The following is a 23,568-nucleotide window of genomic DNA, read 5'->3' as shown; positions in this document are numbered from 1 at the left end:
ACCCCTGGCCAGGGCTGGAAAATATATTCCCGGATTTGTTTCTGTTCAAGGGGTTCCCAATTCTCCGTGCAATTGGATTAAATCGAAGGCAATGGACCTGGAGGTCTTCCTGGCCCAGAACGAAGTCGGAGTAATACTCCGTACTCCGTGCTGGTGAGCATTCAGAAGCAGAAAGCAACACCCGAGGTATGAGCAAAGCATGCGATCGTCTTAAGTCCGGGCTCGCCTAAATGTGGAATCGAGGCATCGCCAGACATTGCCCAGAGTAGAAGCACACTCTCCCGTCTGTACGTGGTACTTATAGCATGTTAACCAGTCAATCCAAGAGAACGACTAACGACCCAATGTACAGTGCATAATGTGCATTTCTGTAAATATGTCTGTACTGCATATCCATTCACGTGGAGGACTGCATATGAAGGACGGCGACAATTTTTCGTCCACCAAGCAATTTTCTTTTGGGGCCTTGGAATTTCAATAGTCGGAGCCCGATGAAGCAGATCTTAAGAGAAGGCATTAATGCAGGGAATCTTGCCAGGGAATGCCTAGTCACGATGCAAGCGTCCTGAACAGGACAGCTCAGAACTGCAAAATGGATTGTCCTTGTCGCTCGCTCCTTTTGCTCTTCAATCAGCACTCGCCAGCTCTTTCACCTTCATAGTCTTTGCGATGCTAGGAGCGTTGAGGAAGCTGTGACAGACGATCGCCATCCTCATGGATACCGAACCACTGAGGTCGCTGATCGCGATTGTGATGGCGATCGAATTCGATCAACTACTTTTCGGTGTGGGGCCGATTGGCTACCACTTACTCCGTACCCACTAGAATTTTATCTCGAGCCCCGCCCTTGAGAAAAACTTGTGGATTGCGTTCACAATCCCACAACACCGGGCTATGTCCAGCAGTTTGAGGGCCGAAAGGATCCTGAGGATGAGACAGGTTTGACGTAAGCCTAGGAGCAGATGAGGATACCACGGCGAAACTCGCTGATGCCCACTGCCATCTATATAACTCACGGTATATCTCCTCAGGTCGGATCCTCGGCACGTCTGGTGCTTGGGACCAAAATTTAGTTTATCCTAGCCGGAGCGATCCCCTGGTTGAATTACTCTTTGGACGTGTCTCTTTTTCCCTTACCTTGTGAGGGCCGATGGGGCATATGTTCTGCATCTGGAACACAGATCGCTTCATCACCGATACCGGTTAATAGCAAACCAACCGGCAGTTAAGTTGCTCTTTTTCTTGATGCCACGCTGTGTCGGCTCCGAAAATCGGTCGGGTGTTACTTTTGCGGTTTTGACGACATAAACGGGGAATGGTTTCGCGGCTGTGTGAACATCTGGCCCGCCATATTGGGGCTGGAATGGATAGGTATTCGCTGCGATATTACCCGCCAAGGGCCTTACGGACACTTTGATGCAGCAAATTTGCCCATATCGAATCCCACAACTCGCGTTTATTGATCCTGCAATCGCCGACGATATCCATAAGGAGCCCCTTTTCCGTCGGTGTTCAAGACTTGGTAACTGTCAAGCGCTTCTCCCCATCATGTGGGGAAGGAATCCTGTGTCCAACAGGCGTAGACTCAGCCGTCAGAATGTTCCCGGCCGGCTCTACCTTGCAGCGTATAGGACGAGTTGATCCTCCTCAAACCGAACAAGATCCGTGGACTTCATCAGTGTAAAATGGTGTCACCTAACGCGGGGCCTTTAGTATATTCAGGGACTGTTTCCTGCCTCTTCTTAGGAGGCATAGGCCGTGATTCTCAGAGGACTCAGGTCCTCCCGCGGATGGCACTAGCCTTTGCAGCTGTGTTCAATAAAAACCTGAAGCGACTGCGTGAAGTATTCTTCCGTGGATTCCACCACTCACATGGACATGCACCTGTCAATCAACCAAGAAACATCATAAAAATCATCCCTATCTCTACACCTCCTTCGAGAATCTACATCCAAAAAATACCCTCACATGGAATCAGAACCAATGGAACTTAGCAAGTAGGCCGCTCTCTATGTGGCTTATAGAAATGAACTTGATGCGCATAATCATGCTACAGGAAATAAGCAGAGTGTTGGGTTGGGGGTAGTAGAAAATAGCCTGGGGAACCTCAGTGCGCTGCAAAATGCCGGTATAAATGCAGCCGTTGGAGCAAACGACCCATGCCGTGTTCCCGCGTATTCCAAGTATCCCAGCCGCGCTGTTATGAATATCCGGCATTCATCAAAACATGCCGACTTTGGTGGGTTGCTACTGGTTCCCAAAGATCAGGAAGAACACGGCTTCACTTCAAATGCCAGAATCTTTGTGGCAACATTGAAAAGAATGCCGCAGCAAATGCAAGGACCCCAGGCTAATTCCATGTGCGGCATGTTACAGGCATGTTTGTGGAGGAGGTAAGAGTAGCAAAGCCAATAGAACAATCTAGAAATCCAGCCCATCTTTTTGTAGAACGGTGACTTACCCCATGTTAACAGCTAGCATGACTCGGGATAGATGTAACTGTTACCCCCCCCTAGAGGGACGGCTCGAGTCAAGCCGCAAGCGAAGCAAGGGTGTCAAAAACGTGGTGAGATTGCAACCAGCCTGTCACCTGTGTGTAATACTTTGAGGTCATTGCAAACGTCCCTCGTTCGATCTTTTTGTTGAAAGCTATGAGCCCTAGGATTGTTGTGAGGTTGCTTGAAGGCAGACACTAACCTACCCTCTCCTGTCTAGCAAAGCATGCAGTCTTGCTCCCGTGGGTTGAATCTTGACAAGGCCAAGACACAATTGTGATGTGATCATCAACATAAAAGTGCTCTTGGGTCCTTGGATAGAAGAGAGCACGCTTAAGTGTATTATAACACTAGGGCTGCTCCAATCTACCAAGTGTGGCATTTTCTTATTTGGTTGCGCCAGCGCAATGTCGCAAAGCTTAGTACGAGATCCCTACGCGAGGTCCAGCAACTCTAAAGAGAATCAGGATAAGCAGCTACAACACTTTCCACTTCCGATGGGAGCATAGTGATACCAGTATTGCCTGTGACAAAAAATCCTTGAAAGAAATGTTTTGGATGATGGGTTTTCTGACTGCAAACTTCACAGCTTCCTAATACACGTCTTCAAGATATTTGACAGGCAAAGGCATGAAGCGAATGGCCCAGCCTTAAGTCGCTCTCTGTCTCAAATTATGCAGCTATGAAGGCCAAAAAAATCAGCTCTATATACTTTGACCACAGTTGCACATGCTTCCTGCACATATGTGGCTTCTTGGGCTGTCAATCTCGTTCATGGTTTTGTCCGAAATTGCCTTTTCTTTGCTTCAAGGTCAACTTGGATTTTCTGGGGAATAGTGGTGCCTCTCGCAAGGATATATGACCCAGGCCCTTTCTTTCCTTTTTTTTTTTTTTTTTTTTTTAATTACCCATTTTTCTATCGAGCATATTCTACACAGGGCTTCAGTTATAGAATGAACTCCAACAGGAACATGGTTATCATTTCCCCCGACTCAAACCCCTCTCAATCAAAAGACCAGATGAACTGAGACCAAATCCAGCAGTATGCCCCAAACCAGACATACTCATTGCCCAACTAGATACTGCATAATGATGGACAACAATGCTCGAGTCTGGGATGAAACGGCAGCAATCCAGTAAACTTTCTGAGGACACCGGATGGTGCAGCGCTTAGACTTGAGTTAGGAGAGCCTCCATCCAACAGCAATACTGAACCTTCAAATAATTATCAGGATGAGGAAATTCAATGAGCTTGATTTTGTCGGACTCGTTATTCTCTTTTAACCCAGGATCCAAATATCCTGTTCTCTGATTTTATCTTCAACTGAGAGAGTGGGTAGTGGTTTATAATGTATGGAGGTGTAGGATTAATTTGATCCTATTTCCCACATTCCAATCTATGTCCCTGATTGTGCAGTCCTCTAGAATAGCGCCTCTTCAAGGCCACAGTATTTTTGTGAAATGAATTCAGACAAAGCGAGCTGTGTTGACTCTCCTCTTCCTTTCCGGGACCTCACGAGGAACCACCAAAGGTACTTTCAGTTGCGACAAGACTCATTCAATTCATTGGATGGTAATTCCGCATTTATAAGTGAGGAATCTCTGGGACATATGTCAGTCACATCTATCCCCCTCTCCTGCGTAGTGCCTTTTCACAAAGAGGGAACTATCAAATCAACCAATCATCCCCCCATCCCAAGTCCACATCTCATTCAATATCGTGCCAAGGCCAGCAGCCATCGTCTGCCGCACTATTTGTTATCAGAAGGCTTAAATAACCTTGCAAAATCCTCCCGATACATGGCGTCCTTCAGCAGATATCCCGCCAGCTCACTCCTCGCGTAAAGTAGCTTCAGCGCAGGAATCAAATGTTCCTTCGGTTTCTCGGGATACAGGTCGAAGTCTATGCGCAGTCGTTTGGACACCAGCCACCGCAGGGCAGCTTCCATGTCCCGCTGGTCATCGTGAGCCCTGGCTTGAGTCATGGGACGGGTGGATTGGACATCGAGCATCCATCTCTCACTTTCGTGAGCAGGAGGGCGCTAGGGTGGAGGATCGGAACTATGATTGGTGTTAGAATGTTATTTTGTCTTATGCAACTGAGCATCAGAAGACCTACTCTTAGAGCTGGTCCGGACTGCTTGAACTGCGGATGGTGCAATGTGAATCACAGGTGCTGTTGTGATGTCTGGAAGCTTCAGTTTGCTGATCAGCACCTCCTTGTAGGATTTTGACATTTATGGGTTCAATGCCTGAATATTCGCCCTGTATATGATTTAATAATTTTCATGACATTGTGTGAAATGGATGGTTGCATACTAGGACAAAAATGAATTTATTTGAACCCTTCAGTTGAAATCGCCCATCCTTCCTCAGGAGTTCTGTTTGAATCATGGCTCGGGGTGCGTCCACAATTAGATCAGCATCCTACATGTTGATTCGTGTTAGCTGTTGATGTACACAACAAATATTTCGGGTCAGGAAAGCCATTGGGGACAGATAATATGGATACATTTGTCTCCCTATTTCCTCCCAGGAGGGTAACAGCGTAAACCCCGATGAATCCATGCCTATGACCACCTGCTTCAAGTGTGGATGTGATAGTCATCGCTACAAGATCAAGAGCTTGGGTTATTGGTATCGGCATTGCATCCAACAGACCAGAACCCACTGGTCCGGACTCGCGTCCAGACTGGTCAAAGATGGATAATAACCAAGGCATGGTTCAACCAGGACATCAGAACATCAAAACATGACACATGGAGGAGTTCACTTCCATGAGTAGTTTTGTGTTGAAGCAGAGGGCGCCGCGGCAGCCACTTTTTGCAAGAAGTTGCTACGATGGGGTGTGCGCACAGCATCACCCTGGTGTCAAGATAATGATAAGGGCACTAACGTTCTCAGTTATAAAGTTCCTTGGGTCAAGGGGAGTTCAGCAGAACTTCTAACAATAGGAACGAAGGCCCAAAGAAAAGAAAACAATCGCAGCTTATATGCCCAAAAGGGTATTTACCGTTCTTGGTACTCAAGAGAGTAGCTGAATAATTCATGCTCTTCAACTAGGGGCAACAAAGCACACGATATGTGCAGGTATCACTGGCTAAGTTCTCCCAACAACATCTAGCAGAAAAAGCCCATAATATCTCTTCTGCCAATGACTTTGAACAGAAGGAGAAAGAAACACCCGGAGAGGAGCATCCATACTCCGTGCCGAATGGCATCAAAGCGCCGGCAAAGGCCTGAAATTGATAGTTTGGGTGTCAGAACGCTGTAGGTATTTCAGCGGGGAATTTCCAAGGTCATATCATATCCGACCAGTCGAATATTGACGTTTTCTCAAGTGATCGACAATCTTCCGCTTCAGAATGAACACTCCAGATAGACTCTGTCCTCCAATCCTGTTTTCGCCGCATTATGCGACGAAACACATTCATGTAGGAGGAAGATCGATGATACGCTCTCCCCGCGATTTCCAAATCCAGCGGGAGGAGAGAAAACATAGGTCCGCCTCAGTACCTGGCAGTTTGCACAAAATTTATGATGCCATCCATGGCTTTGGACACCTACCTAAACAATTGGGAGAGAAAAGACACCTGAGACAGGGCGGGTTCGACGTGTTGCTTGCGTGGATCGCCTGCAAAGGCTCTGCTCAACAACACGGGAAATGACAGCTCAAGCCACTGAGGCGATTGACGTGCGCGGATGGAACACATTGCATGCCGGCCACTCAATCAGGCGAGATTGGATGACGATGATCTCCAAAAGACTATAGGGCTGGCTGCATAAACTAAGTCGCGAACTGCATGTTTTATCCGCTCGTGCGATCGCTTCTTGATTCTGCCTGGTCAAGGCCACAGGGAGGAGGGGGAGGAGGTTGGGAGAAATGTAACTGAATGCTGCGATGGCAACATAACACTTTTTTTGTGAGGGGTTTTCGGGGACGTGCCCGCCGGCAGCCCGTGCACAGGTAGCGAGCACGAAGACCCGAGACAATCCTGTACCCCTCAGTTGGGAGGGACGGAGGTGTAAATTTGGGTGTCGGGTTGTACCTGGTACCCGTCAAGCCTCCAGGTACCCGCGCAGATCAGGAATTCAGGTTGTCGCGTCTCGCAAACTTCCTTGGACAGTTAACTTTGTTGTTGGTGGTGGTGGGCCAATTACGTCGTTGCCATCGCGCATACGACAAGAAGCAGTTCTATTTTGGGGGAAAAGTTACTCGGCAAAACCACTTTTATCTGCACTGGTGAGGATCTGACGCAATAGGATGCCAGTTGTAGGTTCTCTCACCAGGCTTTATCTCTCTATTTCTCTCTCTCTCTTCCTCGCTCGCTCTCTTATCCGGTTCTCGGTATCTCGGTTTGTCCAAGAACGACGGCCAGCCGGTCTTCGCCGGACTTTCGTGTCTTAGGTGTCTTAGGTCATGGAGTGCCCACCACATCCATGCAGAGCAGGATGCATGCCGGAAGAATTTGTAAATGCAACACACGGAGAAATGCATTCGAGAGGCTCTGTACGTACACTGCGATCCCATATGCAGCACATACGCATGTTTCATTGGTCTACAGCATGTTCATCGTCCGTTCCACGGATACGCTCTTGCTTGATGCGATCCCAGCGAGTCGTAGGCGCACATGGGGACACCTGATTTACCGCGAGAGCCCAGGGCACCTTGGACAGGCCTCATTGTCTGCGGGTTCTGGAGCAGTCGGTAGATTATCGTGCTGTTCCACAATACCCCGGCGATGATGAAGGCACCATTACGTACATGTGCACCAAACATTCCGTCGGTACCTGGTCAATTGCCTGGCACCTACAGATTTGTTTTCGGTAATTCGGGCGATGATTTTATTTTTCCTGGTTTGACTGTGCCTTGTTGGATTGTAAAAGAGCAAAGCAGCTAGTGCTGGCTTTGTCCAGTGAACCATTGCAGCGACGCGGGGGGTCAGCCCAAAGAGAAGCGCATCGTGAAGATGTCACTGGTACTTCGTACGCTGGAGACGATGTACGGGGGCGTGACTAGTGGTCATGTATGGTAAGCCATGTAACGGGTTCCAAGGTACCTGTATCGTGTACCCACCCTAACCCTAAATAGCAAGGCACGCAGCGTAAAATACAGCCACCCAGCCCGTCACGTGGGGCGCTGGGTCGCCGCAGTAGGCCGCATCGGGCCTAGCCGGTACCTCCGCGGGTGATTGGCAAGCGTCATTCTTCCCCAATTTTGTTACGGGGATACAAGACACAAAGTACCCTGGAAGGGCGAGGAGCGCCGGAGTTACAAACACGCCCGTCGCAGCCATCGATCAGCCAGTCACTCAGTCAAATCACTTCGTTCATTCAGCCCAGCATCCAACCAACAACTGCAACACACGCTCTCATCGCCGGAATTTCCACTTCTTTATAACCAAAGACCAGTCGCTCTGCTTCCCTCTTGTCTCCTGCTTCGCCAGTCCCGTCTCCTACTTCTTGTTGGTCGACCCCCCTGACGTGCTGTGGCCACCACCACCCCAAAAACGCGACCGCACGAACACGCCCTGTTCTTCAGCTGCTGTCTGGCCATCCTGCTCGGTTAGCATTCGAATTATCGACCGTTTTAAAATCTGTCGGACCCTCAGACGGCCTTGCGGATAGTCTTAACTGACGTGAGAATTATCCTCTTCACTTTCATCCGACCTGAATACTCCTCCTGTGCCTTATCTTTTTCTGTACTTCCGTACTGACTCACCTTCATCCACGATCCAGTAACTTCCCAACTCGATTTTGCAATCATGGCGCTTCGTCCAGCTACTTCCAACATCTCCATTGCCCTCGCTGGCAAGACGGCATCCGTCGACATCCCCAAATCCCATGATACGCGTCGTCCTTACCCTGACAGGGCCGGTATGGGCCCTCAGCATCTTCAGTCGGCCATGTTGCCCACGCCTCCCAGCTCCATCTCTCCTTCCTTCCGCTCCCACGGCTTCAAGCATCGCATAATGAACACTCCAGACTCTCCACCGTTCATTTCCGAACACGTCGAGTCGGATATCGACCTTCACGACGCCGTCGACCTCCAGAAACCCACCCACAGGTTGGTTCCTGACGCCTTGGATTCTTTGGATAGTGCCGAGGCGATCACGCCAGCGATGCTAGCGAAATACCACCTTCCGGATATCATGCTGAGCAACGGACCTTTGGCAATACGTCATATCATGGGCTATCTGACTACCTCGCTTCCTGGATTCTCTTCGATTCCCCCGGCAAAAGCTCGACGTCTGGTCGTCGCAGCCCTGGAAGGCAAAGGTGGAAACGGAGAGACTGGAGGAATACATGGCGACGTGGAGTTTGAAAAGGTTGGATGGGGTCGATGGGATGCCAAACGACGCGGACAGGATCCCGTCAAACGGCGTATCCCTGGCGCCTCGTCGCCTTGCACCAAATTTTCTTATTCTCATTCCCGTGGACTGTCCCGTGGCTCAGCTGGTCTGGCTATGAAGGACGACCAAGACCAGTATGGTTCATCATTTGCTGCAGACTCAGCCGTGTTCTCCCATTCTGAATGGGGATACGGCGACAGAACGGACCACAGTATGTTTGATGAAGTGGATAGAATGTCTCTAGATGGAGATGACCGAGCGTATTGCTCGTCGACGCAGGCTTCAGACGACGACTCTCTCATGCATGGCGACTGGGACGAGGCAGACGCCACGGACGAAGAAGATTGGGAACAGATTGGAGCTGCCGCCCTCAGAGCGAGATTTTTGCCTAATGGCTCTGACGGCAGACAGAACTCATATAATTATTTTTCGAAGAGGTCGAAAGGAGGCTCCGGTGGAGGACCAGCGTGGTCGACGCTCACGAAATCCCCACCGGGCCCAATTCCAATCCAGAATCTTGACTTTTCTTACTCAGACGGCGTCGGCGGTAATTTTGAGGAACGCGCTGCGGTCGAAGCGCTTTTGCAGATGGGTTCCATGTAAAATTGGGAAAACGGGGAATTGGCGTTTAATTACTCTTTTCGATTTTCCTTGGGATCAACGAACTATTTAAGGTTTTTTTGTTGCTCGTTGAATGTTTTGGCTGGACCGAAGACACCTGCGACAAACCGTCAATCCATTGGTATACCTCTCTTTACCTTACCGCCATCGCTTTCCTTTTTTTACGAAGCCCGACATTCGGTTCAATTCGATTCGCGATAAATCACAAGAGAAATACCTAGCCTCACGAACATCCAGGAGAGTCGTGGGAGATGACCGAAACGAATAGCAAACCATCATCTGGCCATGGTATCATGGCGTTTCGTTATTTTGTTCTCTTTTTTCTTTTTCTTTTTCCTTTTTTCTTTTTGGTGCATACATACCCCAGGATCAGATACTCTGTGCATTTATTTCCACTCGGCTTTCATAGGAGAAGCCGTCTTAAGATATCCAACCGCTGTCTCATGCCCAGGTTTCGTTTTCTTTTGTGGATATGACGTTATGCCCGACCACTCTCCACTCAGGCAATTGACAAGCCTACTTTTCGTTTGAGCGAGCATTGATTGCAACCGAATTATATACTTGTTTTTAATCTCACTTTTCCCTGATGGAGCGTTTGGCCAATCTTTTTGGAAGGCTTTCAACAGCTTTTTTTGGCCATTTGTTTTATATGCTCCTTTGGCAGACTACCTCATATTCCCTTTTAATAGCTGCGTTTTCTTTTGCATTGATATCATACCTTAATACTTTTGTTTGTGGCAGGCTGCAGGCCTCATTAGCTTGGAGCTGCATCGATAGTTACTGAGGATTGGGAAATATCTGAGATGGAAAAGTATGCTGCGTACATTGTACTACGTGTTTGCCTGCTTGGTCATCTTTACTGTACTGCACTAGGTTGGTGAACATGTCCTATGTGTGCTCTATGTGCTCTGCATCCATTTCCCTGCCGTTTTACTGCTTTTTTTGCTTTGGTCATCTTAGCTGTATTGCACTAAAGTAGAGGCAGTTCCTATAATGATGATGAATATCCGAAGAGTCTTCTGTTCCAAATCATTTAGTGAGCTTTGGTCGTTTGAATTTAGTCGACCTTCCAAGGGCCCCCCCCCCAAATTGAGGGCCTTATTTTCGCGGGTGGCGGATCGATGCGGCTGGCGAACTTGGCGACTGGTCATCTGTATCGTCCTGCTGACTGCACCCCGCAAACAACATCACGGATCATGTACCTCGTAAAGGCTTGCAGCCATGAGCGTAACCATTGACCACCCTGGGAGGAGGGACGACGACGGGATCTTGTGGAATGGTCGGGTTATCCGACGCCTCGGATCGATTTTCCCCCCTCCTCCGGCTCCCAATCCACTGAACCCTCTCGGGGTCAAGAGGGCGGCCTCATGAAGATCTCTCTTTTTTTTCTTTTGTTTTTGTTCCTTTGCTGGACGAAATGGAAAATAGCACCGGGCAAATCCAGTGAATATACGTGGTTTCTCCCATCGAGGATGTTCAGTCTCAGAACACATCATGGCAGAGGAAGTATGTGACTGCATAATCGTAAACCCCGTCAGTGCAGAATGGGGCGCCGTGTGTATGTCCGTACTATACATAATAACAAGGTACATCCACCAGGAGTACTTTATGTAGCTACATTTCCTGAGAAAAGAGAAAATCCCCGTCCAAAAAGTACATTCCCGCAAGATGCTCCGTATTTATGGCCAAGCCAGAAAGACAAAACAAAATAAGCCCGCCCTAACCTCGCAAGCATGCCGTTGAAATATTCGAACGGGTAGCAGGTATTATAACCAGGCGACCACCCAGGGAAAAAAAAAAAAGAAAAAAAAAAAAAAAAGGAAGAAAAAAGCCCTCTCACACCTTCCGATTCACCCACCTCCACACCCCCTCCTCCGCCTCCGCCAGCCGATTCCCCATCGCCCGTCCCCAATTCTTCGCTCCCTCCCACGCCCATTCCCCCCATTCATAACCAGCATTCCCCGCTCCCCAGCCACTGTCATCATACCCCGCTCCCCCGTTCCCAAACTGATCATTCTCAGACAAATCGTACCTATGCGCCGCGCGCGAAGCCAGCGACGTTTCCGCAGACGTCCCCGGATACGGCGACGGGACGGGGGCCGGAGAGCACGATGCAGAGTAGACGTATCTGCCGCCGGAGAGGTTGGGTGCGTCGGACCAGTACCAGTGGCCGGTGGAGGAAGGCGTTGGGGGCTGTGGAGGAGGTGGTGGGGGGAGGGAGATGGCGGCGGAGTTTTGGATGTAGCCGGGGGGGTGTTCGAGGTTGTGCCTTTCGGCTTGGGGGATCGAGGGGGGAATAGACATGTGTGGTTGTGATTTCGGCGGCGGCGGCGGTGGTGGTGGTGGTGGCTGTGTGGAATGTGGTTTTGTAGATGTAGACGTCGGTAGAGGAGCAGGATTCGGGCGATATCGATCCGTGGGATTGAGGTGTGAATTTTGGCGTTGGCAAGCATTGTGGCTGTCATTCTCTGCTTGGGGAGGACGGGAGGTTTGGTCATCTTTGTCTGATCCTCTCGTTCCCGCTGTTCGCGCTGGTTGCGCTTTATTCTCTATCGTTGGAGGCTTCGCCGGCACGGACTGGGGCGACTTGTCAGTGTCCTGAGGTTGCCCAGTGTCCGTTGAAACTTCTCCTGTGGGTAACGAGTGCTTCACTGGCCCATCCCGGGTCATGGCAGCCAAAGAGCTATCCGCCATGTTTTGAACGGGGATGACATTGTTGGTATTATCGGCCGCTGGTTCCTTTCGCGGAGTCGTTGATTCAGCCTCCATTGCTCTGGGAATCCGGAAAGGGATAACAAACATCTAAAGAGACAACCTTGTGATTCAAAGTCAGAGTTGTCAGCTCGAGCTCAATAAGTTTTATTACTCGTTATGGCGACGGCCCTGTATCGATCCAGAGTTCGCCGCCCGAAAGCTTATATACACGTGACGGATGGCGATCGTGGAAGGTTTGCTCTCGTCACGGCACCGCAGAAGATTGATGGATGGGCGTCCTAACGGGTCAACAGTTGAAGCAACACAATCACATTTTCTATCCAGCCAGCAGTACACGAGAGAAATTGGAGGTAATTGAATGACAACACATTTGCACAATCGGATGGTGAAAACAAGGGAAAAAAAAAGGAAAAAAGTAAGCTCGCAGGCAGTAAAGTACAGGCAGGCAAGAAGGAGAAAACGACCCTGATTGCTCTATGCTCCAGAATTAACCATTCTTTTGACGCACATCTATGCTCTCCTCCAAACCTGCTTCCTCATCTCTCAACCACCGACACGCCCCTCAATGACACATCCCCGGGAGTAACTCCATGAACCGCTTAGCCAGAGCCACCCTTGTAGGCCTTGCCGAACAAGAGGAGCTGAACCTGGTCGTAGATGGAGAGCACACCAGCACCAGCGACACCACGGAGGATGTTAGCGCCAGCACCCTTGAAGAAGGATCGGACACCCTCCTTAGCAGCGATTTGACGAGCAGCATCCAAAGAGGAAGAGTACTTAACGGCCTGTGAAACATTTGGGTGAGCCACTGGAGGAGCCAGAAGAGACGGGGCAATTCGATACTTACCTCACCAGAAGTCATCATCATACGGCGACGGATGGTGTCAAGAGGATAAGAAGCAATACCAGCACCAGTGGTGACAGTCCAGCCGAGCAAGAAGGAGGCAAGGAAGCTGCCCTCAAGAGGACCGACGAGGAGAACCGGCTTGATGGAGTCGTACATACCGAAGTAGAGACCACGGTAGACGACGATACCAAGGACGGAGGGACCGAAACCACGGTAGAGACCGACAACACCGTCAGAGGCGAGGGTCTTCTTGTAGACATCGACCAAGCCGTTGAACTGACGCTCACCACCCTTCTTGGCGGACTTGGCGTCGTTGGCAAGACGAGTACGGGCATAGTCAAGAGAGTAGACGAAGAGGAGAGAAGTGGCACCAGCAGCCTGTTAGAAACCTTCGGTCAGCGTCCTGTTTGCTTAGTCCGGCCACGCATGAGCACTTACACCACCAGAGGCAAGGTTACCCATCATCCACTTGGCATAGCCATCACGGTCCTTCTTGAAGGCGAACATGGACTTGTAGGTATCACGGAAAGCGAAGTTGAGGGCCTGGGTAGGGAAGTAACGGATGACGTTGGCAGTGTTACCTCTCCAGAGGGAGACGACACCCTCAGCCTGGGCAGTGCGGCGGAAGCAGTCGACGATGCCATTGTATTTGCGGTCAAGGCGGCCGGTTTTCAACATCTCATCCTAGAGGGTCGGGAACCGTTAATAAACTGCGCCATACTTTGAGTGCGTAGATATGCCATCAAGTCGATCAACCGGGCCATCATTGGATCTGATCCGATCGAATCTCGACGAGGTCTGCGCGTGCGGTGAAAAGATGGTCCACCATACCTGGTTCTGGATCAAGAGCTTGATACGCTCGATAGGAGCGGCAGCGGTCTTGGAGACGGCGGCAGAGACACCACCCACTGCAAGCAATCGTCAGTCAATCCATCCGGAGGCGACCCAAAAAATTTTTTTTTTTTTTTTTTAATCGCCCTTTTGATCGTGACACCGATAGGATCACCACGATCAAGGCGTTTAGTGGACAAGACATACTCATGAAGTCGACAACGAATCCCTGCAGGTACGAAACGCATTAGTTAGCACCAGACATAAAAGCCAGATATGATCGCAAATCAGCGAGAACCCCAAGTTTCCGGGCATCCAACCATCAATTGGCGTCCGAACACCCAGCCTGCCGGAGGAGGTATGCTCCATTGACAGTGTAGAGGACGTATTTTCGGGTCTTTCGATGGAATATCAAAGGGTACTTACGGGCATGCCCAGGACCGACTTGTCCTTCTGGGTAACATCCTTAGCAGCCATTTTTTCTGCTTTTGTTATTTTCTGTACTAGCTAAAGTAAAGAAAGGAGGGGAGAGTGTGGGGTGCGAGCGAAAGAGGATGTCTGCACAGACGGCGTGAAGATGAGGAGGGAAGAGAGCTGGAGGAAAAGGAGGAGAGTAAGAAGAGAAGAGAGGAAGAAGGAGAAGAAATAATGAAAAAATTTGGTATTTTGGGCGAGCGACGAAAAAATTAGCCTGCGCTAAACCGCTTTGGGCCCGGCGGCCAGCGTAGCCGACATCTCCCGAACAGCCACCCAGCAACCACCAGATCGCCGCTCGTCTGTAACTGCTCCCTGCTCCACCGAATTGCCCGCCTGTGATTTGCTGTCCAGTTGAAGATGGAAACAATTTTTCTTCTCTCCCTCGTGGGTTTGCCTCCCGTTCCTGAGATTTTGGCTTCGAATGCCGTCGGCAAAAAAGGAGGAGAAAACGGAGCCCTGAAGCTAAGCTTGGCTGGTACTCTCATAACCCCATACCGGCGATTGGTCCTTAGTCCGAAAATAGCTCGGTTAACTGCGCTCTTCGCTCACAAGCCGAGACTGAGGAACCGTTCCAGAAGCATAAATTTTCACCCTCCCCATGCCCTTGAGTGTGACCGCGCGAACTGTTGTGCGTTGCTCTGGAATTTTATCAAAGGTCGCATACGGAGCACAACGCTTCTACATGTTTATGTACAGAGTCGTTAACCTGACTACTTGGCCTTGGACTTTGTATGACCTATTCGTGTTGGGAATAACACTTATTCAATACGTAGAAATAATTGGCGCTGGTATTTTATTTTATCTTATTTTTACCTTATTTTCTTTTTTTTTTTGGTGTGCATTATGTGTGGGTGAAGGCCGCCAGTTTGATGCTGGCATCTCAATGTTTCTTGGACCTCTTTCTCTTCTTCTTTTCCCCAACTCGGATATCAACGTTCATCTCAGCATCTGCCGCCGCTTTGTTAGAAGCTTCCGCCTCTGGCTCAGCGATCCTCATCTGTGGTTCATTCTCATCGCCAAACGTATCCTTTCGCCATTGTCGAAGCCTTGCTTTCTTCCCCAACTTCTTCTGATCTCGCTGCTTCTTTTCAGGTGGACGGAAGGCTGCAAGCTTCTTCAATCCGGCAAATTGATTCAGCTGGCTGTCGTCCGCCATGAGGATATCGCGAGCCGTAAGCCCGAAACTCAGAGGCGAAGTTTCCCTGTAGCGGAAAGTACCAGAGAATTTTTTAGACGAGCCCGGGAGTAATGCCGGCTCGAGGTTGAGGTTCTGGTCGACGATTTGTTCGATCTTTCTGCGTTCGCGTTTTGCTTCTTTTTGCTTTTTCTTCTTGTCCTGGAGCTGTTTCTTTTTACTGCTCTTTTGCCCCTCGGCCTCGTCAGCATCCGACGGACCAAACTCGGCTTCTTCGTCTTCATCTTCAAAGTCCGGGACTATGTCCTTGATGTCAATGTCATCGTTCCATGTGGGCTTCTTCAACCGCTGCTTTTTGGATTTCCCTTCGCCATTGTCGTCATCGTCGCCCGGGTCTTCCTCAGCATAGTACTCCTCGCCAAACCGTTTGGCCATTTCTTCTTCCCATTTCTTATCGTCCCATTTATCATCATCAAGGAAACGTGCCCAATCTTCGTCTCTGATATCACCGGCTCGGATCCCCGCAGCTTTCTTGATTTTCTCAACCTGCTCTTCTAGCTCTTCAATTTTCAGTTTACGCAACCGCGCACGTTCTTCGTCGCGTTGTTTCTTTTCTTCCTCTTTCTTCAGACGCTCTACCTCTCTCTTGCGCTTTCGGCCACTTGGCTCTTCTCTTCGAACAGAAAATTTCGACGTCGTATCTCGAGCATGGGTGACTAGGGCCTCATTGAGTTTGTTGGGATCCTCGAAGCGCAGATTATATGCTTCCTCGAAGGCCTCAGCTCTTGCTTCTTCCTCATCGTCATCTGACTCAAGCGGCTGGAGATTAGATCTTGCACTCGGGATCCACGCCCGGGACGCCATGAAATTAGACAGGAACGTGTCTGGATCTTTGTCGGCGGCAGCGACATCCTCCTCCGTAATTGGCTTCCTTTCTGTAGATTCGGTCTCTGGCTTCGACTTGCGAACAAGAAATCCGTCGTCACCATCACTGTTCTCCTCTCCGCTAGGCTCGGCATCACCATCAACAGCAGCATGCATCTCTTTCACAATAGTACGCTTTAGCTCCGCCTGCTCTTCAACGTACGTCTTGGGTGCATCCGCTTCGTTATCAGTGCCATTTGCACCTCTCAATAGATTCTCGCGGTGATAATCTCGTAGGTACATGGGCTTTTCCTCCTTTTGGCGCGCTGGGGCATTCTCTGTATCGAGGGCCGTGTAAAAGACTGCATTCTCGTCGTAGACTCGTGGATCTTTGGTGCGAATCGCTTTGATCGTGGCCAGAATTTCCGAATCGACGGCCTCCGTGACCAATTCTGCCTCGTCGTCCTCAGTTTCTGATTCAGATGATTCTTCGGACTCGCCGCTTTCGTCGTCATCTTTGCTAGACCTCTGCTTCTTCCCGAAAGCGTTCGACTTTCCTAGCTTTTCTTCCACTGAACGACACTGTTAGCGACACTCCTTGTCCCTTTGGGCATACTACTGTTCAAGTATACATACACTTTTGGAGCTCCTCTCGCTTCTTATTATGTTCAAACCGTCGCGCGTACTCCGCATTGATCTTGAAACTTTCGCCGCCGGGAAGCTTCACTCCTTCATCCGCACTTTCATCATCCGAGCTGTCACTCAGAAGTAGCTTCTTCTGTTTCTTCGCCGGTGGCTCCATCTTCGATACACCGAGAAACAGGCGAGACTTGCGCGGAGGGGAGGAAAAAAAAAAGTCGTTCTTCCTAGCCAATTGCCAACTTGCCCTGCACTCTTTGTCAGCAGAGCAGCTGTAGCTAACTAGTCAATTAATCCCGATGCGCTATTTGCACTCCGGCGTCCCTTGGGTGGAAGTTGAAGAACGACCACAACAAACCTCCAAAGAGGCTCTTTTCTCTTCTGTCCCTGCGCAGGAGGCCGTGTCGTCGTTCCCGCTGAATCGCTCTTGTGGGCGCTGAAAACATTTTGGCTTTTCCTTGACCGGAGCTTAATCACGCTGCAAGGCCAATCAGCGCTTTTCGTCCGAGCTGCCAACGTGACTAAGCAGACTCGGCGGTCGAGCCAGGAGCAGCAGGAGGAGGAGGCCGAAGCTTCATCGCCAGCGTCATCCCTATCCAAACTCAGGAGCGGGCATTTTCCTGGTGCATTTTAATTTTTCGGGCGTTTGGTTTGTTCTACCTCGGATATCTTATTTCTCGACGCATTTAACACCTCTTCCTTTTTCTCCCTTTTGCATCTTTCATACTTTCTGAGAGACTCGGGATATGGTGTATGGATAAATGTCTTCAGCTCCACATTCGTCAGTCCCCCAGGTTGGGAAGCTTGTCAACGTCATGTAGGTTTTTCTGTGTTAAAAGCTTTAGCCCGATCCTTGTGTTATGTCTCCTTGCTCACCCCTTGGCCTCAAAATGCCTAGACCTGTCGGCCTGAAAGAAGCTGCCCTCGATTCTCCTACGTTCCGCTCTACAACCCTACATTTTTTTGACCAGATTGATTACGTCGAGAAATGGCTGGAAGGGTATATGAAGGCCACAGGGAAGCTCACTTCGGAGCTTTCTACTCTGGAAGCCATCACCAATTCCTTCGTGTTCCATATTAACTCTCCGCTCAACGTTTCGGAGGCGATCTTGGACCATGACTATTGCTTGTTTGCAGTGAAGAAATATGGGGAAAGCGTCAAGGATTTCTGGTCTGGGGTGGTTTCGACCCTTAAGAAATGCGATTCGTTGGTCAATGACCCGATTCGCTCGTTTGTGCAAGGAGACCTCCGGGCATTTAAGGTTGGTAGCTTCATGGAATTTGTTCTATATGGGAAGATATTAAGAGAAATGACCACAGGAAACTCGCCGTATCCTCGACCAGACCCAGAAGCAGTATGATCATCTGCAGGCCAGATACGCTGCCCAGACTAAATCGAAAGAGCCGTCCTCCTTACGAGAAGATGCATTCCAGCTTCATGAGGCGAGGAAAGCCTATCTAAAGGCTTCCATGGACTTTTGCATACAATCTCCGCAGCTGAAAGTTACGCTGGAGAAGTTGCTCGTCCAAATATCGTTCGGGCAGTGGCGGGAGCTCAAAGTCACAGGGGATAATAGCTTGTCACTCTTTGCAAAACACGGTAAAGATATGGAACGTATCAAGGGCTGGACCCAGGAGATGGAAATAAGTGAAAAATCGTCTCGTCGTGAAATTATGGCGGCAAGGAAACAGATTGAGGATGCCGCCGAGTATGCAGCGCGCCCATCTCGCGAGTTGGACGATTACTCAGTATCAACAGTGCCATATCTTGGTTCTCAAGGAACCGCCTCACTTACTAAGATGGCAAAGGACCACACATTCTCACCGGAAAAGCAGGGATGGCTTAGCTTGAGGATTTTGACCGGCAAGCCCACGAGGACCGTTTGGGTACGACGTTGGGCCTTTCTAAAGAATGGTATATTTGGCTGCCTAGTTCAAGGTTCTCGAACGGGGGGAGTGGAAGAGAGTGAGCGAATCGGGGTCCTCCTATGTAGCATTCGACCAGCGTTTCAAGAAGAGCGCCGCTTTTGCTTTGAAGTGAAAACAAAGAGTAACACCATAATGCTGCAGGCGGAAACGCAAAAGGAACTTACTGAGTGGATCGGCTCATTCGAGGCTGCGAAACGGAAGGCTCTTGAAAATCCAAGTCAAGAATTTCTCCCCTCGACAAAAGCTTCACCTCAGGATCCAGCATTTGCAATATCCCAACCCCCGGCTCCAGAGTTCACTGCGGATATTTCCGACTCACTGACCCCTAATGCCAATGATGAGCATGTGGGTAGTGAAAGAAGTGCTACACTGCCTGTTGATCGAGACGTTTTGGCGGTTCGCAATAGTGGTGAATTTGCGCACGCACGATGCTCCACTGCATTTGACAGGGATGGGGATGGCGCCCGTGATCATACCCCTAGAATTATGCAAAAGTTTGATATTCATAGAAAAGGTAACACCGCATCTCATACCGGGAATGCATCTCCTCAGCGAGGCTCTGGAATTGCCGGTTTGCTATCAGGGAGTAACCCCTTGATACCTTCGGCATCAGGTAATAACGCGGAAAATGAGAATATGAATGCCAAAATTGTGGGTGCATTCCCACTCCGCGACGTACCTTCAACAACCCTTGCCCCCGCCACGTTGGTGAGTCCCCCGACTCCCACGAACATGAGCAGGGCGGCAGTATCTGTTAGTGTTGAGAGAGGAATTGGCCTCGGTCTCTCAGACAGCACGGGAAATGTCCCCAGTGGAATGATGGCGAATCTATGGGGAACCTCAAATTGGGCTTTGATCAACAGGCTGGAACGTGAGGCGTGCCCACCACAGCCAGCAAGTGGGACGGACGAACCCAAGGTATGTTATTATTGCCTTCAGGTCCTTCGCTTGCCCTCAACCTAATAGAATTAATAGACATTTGACGGAATCTCAAAAGATCCTTCAACACCGACGATCCATTCACCTCTGAGTCGCCACAGACAGACCATTAGCCTGGGAGATACCGGCAGCTTCCACGACAAACCCCAACCCACGCGACATGAATATCCGAATTATTATCCCTCTCTTTTAAAACCGCAAGACGCTCAGTTTCGCCTCTTGTTTCCAGAGGTGCCAAAAGACGAGCCCCTTGTTCTCGTGTTTAGAGCAACTTTTAGTCCGAGTGACCAGCATGATTTTCCTGGTCGAGTATATACGACAACAAAAAACCTCTACTTTTACAGCAACTATTTTGGATTAGTGTTAACGTCTTCTGCGAACCTCTGCAGCATATCTGAAGTGACTGCTGCCTCTGGCAGAGATTGCGATTTTCTCTATTTGCATATAATCCCCGAAAAAGGAAGCGATATTCCCGGACGTCTGACTATCAAAACGTTCCTAGAGCCCTTAAAACTACTTCGACGACGGCTGAACTTTCTTGTTAATAACGCAACTTCCGAAGAACCGGCTAGTTTGGAGACTGTCCTTAAAACACTCATCAGAATGGAACATGAAGGGCCAACGCGACGTGCGAGCGTGGAGAGTTGGGATGATGTCAACCTGAGTACCTCCACAGAAGCAATGAGTGGCTCCGGCATTCGGAAACCTGAAAAGTTGCTGAAGCTCGGACTCTACGTCGAGAAAGGCCTCGATATAGGCAAAGGTGACTCGAGGAACAATGCGGACGGGGTTCGGTTTAGGTTGCCTTTGCAACCCGTCGAATACATCCCACAAGGTCAACTACATCCTACGGCAGAAAAATATTTTGATGTCGGTCCGAAGGCACTTTTTCATGTTATATTCGGGGATAAAAGTCCCGTTTGGCAATTTCTTCAGCTTCAGCGAAGAGCTCAAAGTAAGTTCATACACGCCTATCAGATTTATTGGGCATAAGCTAAATCTCGTGTACCAAAGACATCGAGCAGAGTGTTTGGTCAAATGCTGAAACCGCGTACATGAGGCGCCACTTCGGGTATCAGATTGAAGTGGCGGACTTTTTTGGTGAGTCAACTCAGGTCATCATGCGGGCTTGATCACACTAACATGCGATAAACAGGAAGGCCTAATCTCACCCATGTGTCCGACTACCAGATTGTGGACGTTCTCAACGATCATCTGTGCTATGTTGTAACCGATAAACGAACCCCATGGCATCTTCCTTTCAAAGGACAGTTTCAACTAGTCAGCAAAGTCGTGATAACGCACGTTGCGAAGTCGAGGTGTAAACTCGCTCTATTTACAAAAGTGGAGTGGCTATCTGAGCCGTACTTGTTTAAATGTAGGCCTTTTCTCTACACCCTACTAAAGTTTATAACTTTCGTCGCTAACTCGGATCAGCTGTCATCGAACGAGAGGCGATGAAGGATCTGGAACAGGATGCCCTTGATCTAATTGATCTCGCTTCTGATCAAGTGAAGAAATTGGGCCACCATCACATGACGAAAAAAGCAATTTCGATCTTTGGGAATATTGGCCAGGAAGCCCAAGCATTTAAGCTCACATCGGATTCTCTGGCACTAAATCCGAGATCACAACTACGCCGCCCACTGAGGCAAAGCGGCCTTCTACCGCTTCTCCTTGAAACGTCTGGTTCGTTTTTGCAGAGTGCAGTCTCTACGTTGTTAATCTGGTTTTGGGCTGTTCTCCGCTGGATATGGAAGACATTCAAGGCAAATCAAGTGATTCTATCATTACTGATTTGCAGCGCTATCTTAAATGGGTTTCACTCGTACCGCGACACATTTGACTGGTGGCACGAGCGAAACGCCGGCAATTTTATGGCGCGCTTGGGTGTTCGACCAAACACCGTTCTTACAAAGGCAGTGTATATCAAAGATATTGATGACGCGATCATCAATGTGGGAGGTTTCAACTTGTCTAATTCAAGTTCTTGGTAAGCTGCCTAGATTCCTGGCTCACTAGCAGTCGTTGAGATCCAAGTTTCTGATGTTTTATCTAGCTTCTCGGTATTCCAGGAGAGTAACCTCTATGCGACGAATGAAGGCGGACTTGTTCCGGCCGATGCAGCCAAGAGAGGAAACAGTGTTGCATATCGCCTACAGCGTACGCGACAGAGGCTTGGCACATACCGTCACGATCTTCTCGTAGCATTAAAGGTCATTAATAGCATTGAAAAGGAGGTCATCCGAGCTGAATGGGAGCGATGGATCCAACAAGAAACGCGAAGATGTCACATGGTTGATAACATGCTCAACAATCGTGGCACCAAGCCAGACAAGGACAGGGCCGACGATGTCAAACAGCGGTTCTCCGGTAGAGAGGATGACATCGAAAATTGGTATAAGGACTATTGCCTTAGTTGTGAACAGGAGCAGAAAAGAATTTTGGATATATCTGGTTAGCGATTGCATTGGAGGTGCTCGCGGTTTGCTCTCTTTGGAATCATCCTGATTTATAAATTTGCTTGGATATGACGATACCCGGAGGTGCGGATTGGTGTTTGGGCAAGCGTGGCGATTATGCAGCGATGGATATACGTTTAGTAGTCCTTGAATAGATTTTTATTTTTGCTTGTATGGCAGTTCATCCAGCAGGGATTTATAGCGGGCATTATTGACCGCAGCACATCGATTGCCGCCGTACTAACTCCGTACATTGATTGCAGTTCGATACTTGCGACCTGCCGGTCATCGATTGCGGCTGATCCCTTGCTAGAGGTACCTGTCATCCATATCTAGGTGCCCAGAGAGGATTCTAGGTGAAGGCTTGGAAAATCCGAGGCCACTTTCCTGCAGCTCTTCTAGTCAGGCTTCAACTCAGAAGGGACCACATCTTCACTCAATTTTGTCTCGGTTTCACGTCGCCTTCCAGCATCACATAATAAACCACAGTCCCATCTCCACCCGCCCCTCTATTCACCATCGCCAGCAAAGCTCTCTTGCCTCCCCACGGCTCCTCCCTTTTCCGTCTGATAAACTCGGAAAACTTATCGTCCGCGGGATTTCCCTCATTTACTTTATGCTCAGGTATATCATCACTTCTATTCGGCAGTGAGTCGAACGCCCCGGCGAATTTCCTTAGGCTCCACGACTGGCCTTGAGCGCAGGGGATGACCCACTCTCTTTCTACGGGGACGGCCTCGGAGCGGATATCATGCTCGAGCAGGTATGCCTGTTCGTCGGGGTGGGTGTAGATGGTTTGCGGAGGATAGCCGGATATTAATGGGATGTGTTGTTGCGGGGAAAGGGAGTGTGGTTCGTGGAGTTGAAGAGATTTCCAAATGTGCTGATGCTCGAGGTTGTGAAGGATCTGAAGACTGAGGGCGAAGACGGGGCTGGAAGGCTGGGTTGTGGAATTCGAGGAGATCAGGGAGGTGAGTGCGGAGGGAGATGGCGTAGAAGGCATCGCGAGAAGTTTCGGCCGCTCGAAGGCTGAGATGGATGGTTCGAAGGCGCTGTTAACGTACGGTACTTAGCATATTTCGAAATCGATCTTCCCCCTTTCGCATACTCTTCTGCGCTTGGGATTGCGTCCTCCAAGCTCTGAAAGCGGTCCCGTCGTGCTTTTTTGGCAGATCCGCAACAAGGTTCGCAAGATTAAGTTCCCCGCTAAAGGTTCACTAAAGCCACGCTAGCGGCACTGCTTAATTCTGAAGAGAACAGA

At 49.5% G+C, this 23,568-nt stretch overlaps 10 protein-coding genes across 10 annotated transcripts; 3 read left to right on the top strand and 7 right to left on the bottom strand.

Moving 5' to 3' along the window:
• Positions 1-626: 626 nt before the first annotated feature.
• Positions 627-1,351, bottom strand: CIMG_03938 (uncharacterized protein; the record flags this gene model as incomplete). Its single annotated transcript, XM_001244496.1, has 4 exons — positions 627-690; positions 812-1,003; positions 1,138-1,170; positions 1,287-1,351. 4 exons carry the CDS (start codon positions 1,349-1,351, stop codon positions 627-629), a joined length of 354 nt encoding a protein of 117 aa, XP_001244497.1.
• A 632-nt stretch (positions 1,352-1,983) lies between these two features.
• Positions 1,984-2,397, top strand: CIMG_03937 (uncharacterized protein; the record flags this gene model as incomplete). The annotated part of the gene is made up of 2 exons (XM_001244495.2): positions 1,984-1,997; positions 2,025-2,397. 2 exons carry the CDS (start codon positions 1,984-1,986, stop codon positions 2,395-2,397), a joined length of 387 nt encoding a protein of 128 aa, XP_001244496.2.
• A 1,772-nt stretch (positions 2,398-4,169) lies between these two features.
• On the bottom strand, positions 4,170-5,217 carry CIMG_03936 (uncharacterized protein; the record flags this gene model as incomplete). Its single annotated transcript, XM_001244494.1, has 6 exons — positions 4,170-4,246; positions 4,330-4,450; positions 4,519-4,556; positions 4,615-4,690; positions 4,815-4,922; positions 5,167-5,217. 6 exons carry the CDS (start codon positions 5,215-5,217, stop codon positions 4,170-4,172), a joined length of 471 nt encoding a protein of 156 aa, XP_001244495.1.
• A 1,370-nt stretch (positions 5,218-6,587) lies between these two features.
• On the bottom strand, positions 6,588-7,179 carry CIMG_03935 (uncharacterized protein; the record flags this gene model as incomplete). The annotated part of the gene is made up of 3 exons (XM_001244493.2): positions 6,588-6,690; positions 6,752-7,054; positions 7,127-7,179. The coding sequence occupies 3 exons, from the start codon at positions 7,177-7,179 to the stop codon at positions 6,588-6,590; spliced, it is 459 nt and encodes a 152-aa protein (XP_001244494.2).
• Positions 7,180-8,260: 1,081 nt separating this feature from the next.
• On the top strand, positions 8,261-9,631 carry CIMG_03933 (uncharacterized protein; the record flags this gene model as incomplete). Its single annotated transcript, XM_001244491.2, has 1 exon — positions 8,261-9,631. The coding sequence occupies one exon, from the start codon at positions 8,261-8,263 to the stop codon at positions 9,449-9,451; it is 1,191 nt and encodes a 396-aa protein (XP_001244492.2). The 3' UTR covers positions 9,452-9,631.
• A 1,674-nt stretch (positions 9,632-11,305) lies between these two features.
• Positions 11,306-12,238, bottom strand: CIMG_03932 (uncharacterized protein; the record flags this gene model as incomplete). The annotated part of the gene is made up of 1 exon (XM_001244490.2): positions 11,306-12,238. The coding sequence occupies one exon, from the start codon at positions 12,236-12,238 to the stop codon at positions 11,306-11,308; it is 933 nt and encodes a 310-aa protein (XP_001244491.2).
• Positions 12,239-12,479: 241 nt separating this feature from the next.
• Positions 12,480-14,456, bottom strand: CIMG_03931 (ADP/ATP carrier protein). Its single transcript, XM_001244489.2, has 6 exons — positions 14,289-14,456; positions 14,070-14,091; positions 13,863-13,939; positions 13,470-13,715; positions 13,032-13,409; positions 12,480-12,969 (listed from the first exon to the last, which is right to left on the bottom strand). Exons 1-6 carry the CDS (start codon positions 14,337-14,339, stop codon positions 12,784-12,786), a joined length of 960 nt encoding a protein of 319 aa, XP_001244490.1. The 5' UTR covers positions 14,340-14,456; the 3' UTR covers positions 12,480-12,783.
• Positions 14,457-15,105: 649 nt separating this feature from the next.
• On the bottom strand, positions 15,106-17,396 carry CIMG_03930 (ribosome biogenesis protein Kri1). The gene is made up of 2 exons (XM_001244488.2): positions 16,975-17,396; positions 15,106-16,910 (listed from the first exon to the last, which is right to left on the bottom strand). Exons 1-2 carry the CDS (start codon positions 17,138-17,140, stop codon positions 15,220-15,222), a joined length of 1,857 nt encoding a protein of 618 aa, XP_001244489.1. The 5' UTR covers positions 17,141-17,396; the 3' UTR covers positions 15,106-15,219.
• Positions 17,397-17,616: 220 nt separating this feature from the next.
• On the top strand, positions 17,617-22,674 carry CIMG_03929 (transcription factor SipA3). The gene is made up of 8 exons (XM_001244487.2): positions 17,617-17,794; positions 17,876-18,239; positions 18,298-19,824; positions 19,882-20,800; positions 20,860-20,946; positions 21,002-21,223; positions 21,283-21,838; positions 21,905-22,674. Exons 1-8 carry the CDS (start codon positions 17,739-17,741, stop codon positions 22,305-22,307), a joined length of 4,134 nt encoding a protein of 1,377 aa, XP_001244488.2. The 5' UTR covers positions 17,617-17,738; the 3' UTR covers positions 22,308-22,674.
• Positions 22,447-23,433, bottom strand: CIMG_03928 (uncharacterized protein). Its single transcript, XM_001244486.2, has one exon. It carries the CDS (start codon positions 23,308-23,310, stop codon positions 22,744-22,746), a length of 567 nt encoding a protein of 188 aa, XP_001244487.1. The 5' UTR covers positions 23,311-23,433; the 3' UTR covers positions 22,447-22,743.
• Between the last annotated feature and the right edge of the window lie 135 nt (positions 23,434-23,568).

The sequence above is a fragment of the Coccidioides immitis genome, assembly GCF_000149335.2.
Source record: "Coccidioides immitis RS genomic scaffold supercont3.6, whole genome shotgun sequence".
Taxonomy (NCBI): Eukaryota; Fungi; Ascomycota; class Eurotiomycetes; order Onygenales; family Onygenaceae; genus Coccidioides; species Coccidioides immitis.
Note: the sequence above shows the minus strand (reverse complement) of the source record. Positions and strands in the feature narration are given on the sequence as shown.

Coding starts and splice junctions, on each gene's coding strand:
- CIMG_03931 (XM_001244489.2), bottom strand. CDS start 14,339: ATGGCTGCTAAGGATGTTACCCAGAAGGACAAGTCGGTCCTGGGCATG. Junction 14,092..14,288: donor AGTCGGTCCTGGGCATGCCC/GTAAGTACCCTT, acceptor TCGTACCTGCAG/GGATTCGTTGTCGACTTCAT. Junction 13,716..13,862: donor AGCTCTTGATCCAGAACCAG/GTATGGTGGACC, acceptor CCGACCCTCTAG/GATGAGATGTTGAAAACCGG.
- CIMG_03930 (XM_001244488.2), bottom strand. CDS start 17,140: ATGGAGCCACCGGCGAAGAAACAGAAGAAGCTACTTCTGAGTGACAGC. Junction 16,911..16,974: donor GCGAGAGGAGCTCCAAAAGT/GTATGTATACTT, acceptor AGTGTCGTTCAG/TGGAAGAAAAGCTAGGAAAG.
- CIMG_03929 (XM_001244487.2), top strand. CDS start 17,739: ATGTCTTCAGCTCCACATTCGTCAGTCCCCCAGGTTGGGAAGCTTGTC. Junction 18,240..18,297: donor GAGACCTCCGGGCATTTAAG/GTTGGTAGCTTC, acceptor AAATGACCACAG/GAAACTCGCCGTATCCTCGA. Junction 20,947..21,001: donor TGAAGTGGCGGACTTTTTTG/GTGAGTCAACTC, acceptor TGCGATAAACAG/GAAGGCCTAATCTCACCCAT.
- CIMG_03928 (XM_001244486.2), bottom strand. CDS start 23,310: ATGCCTTCTACGCCATCTCCCTCCGCACTCACCTCCCTGATCTCCTCG.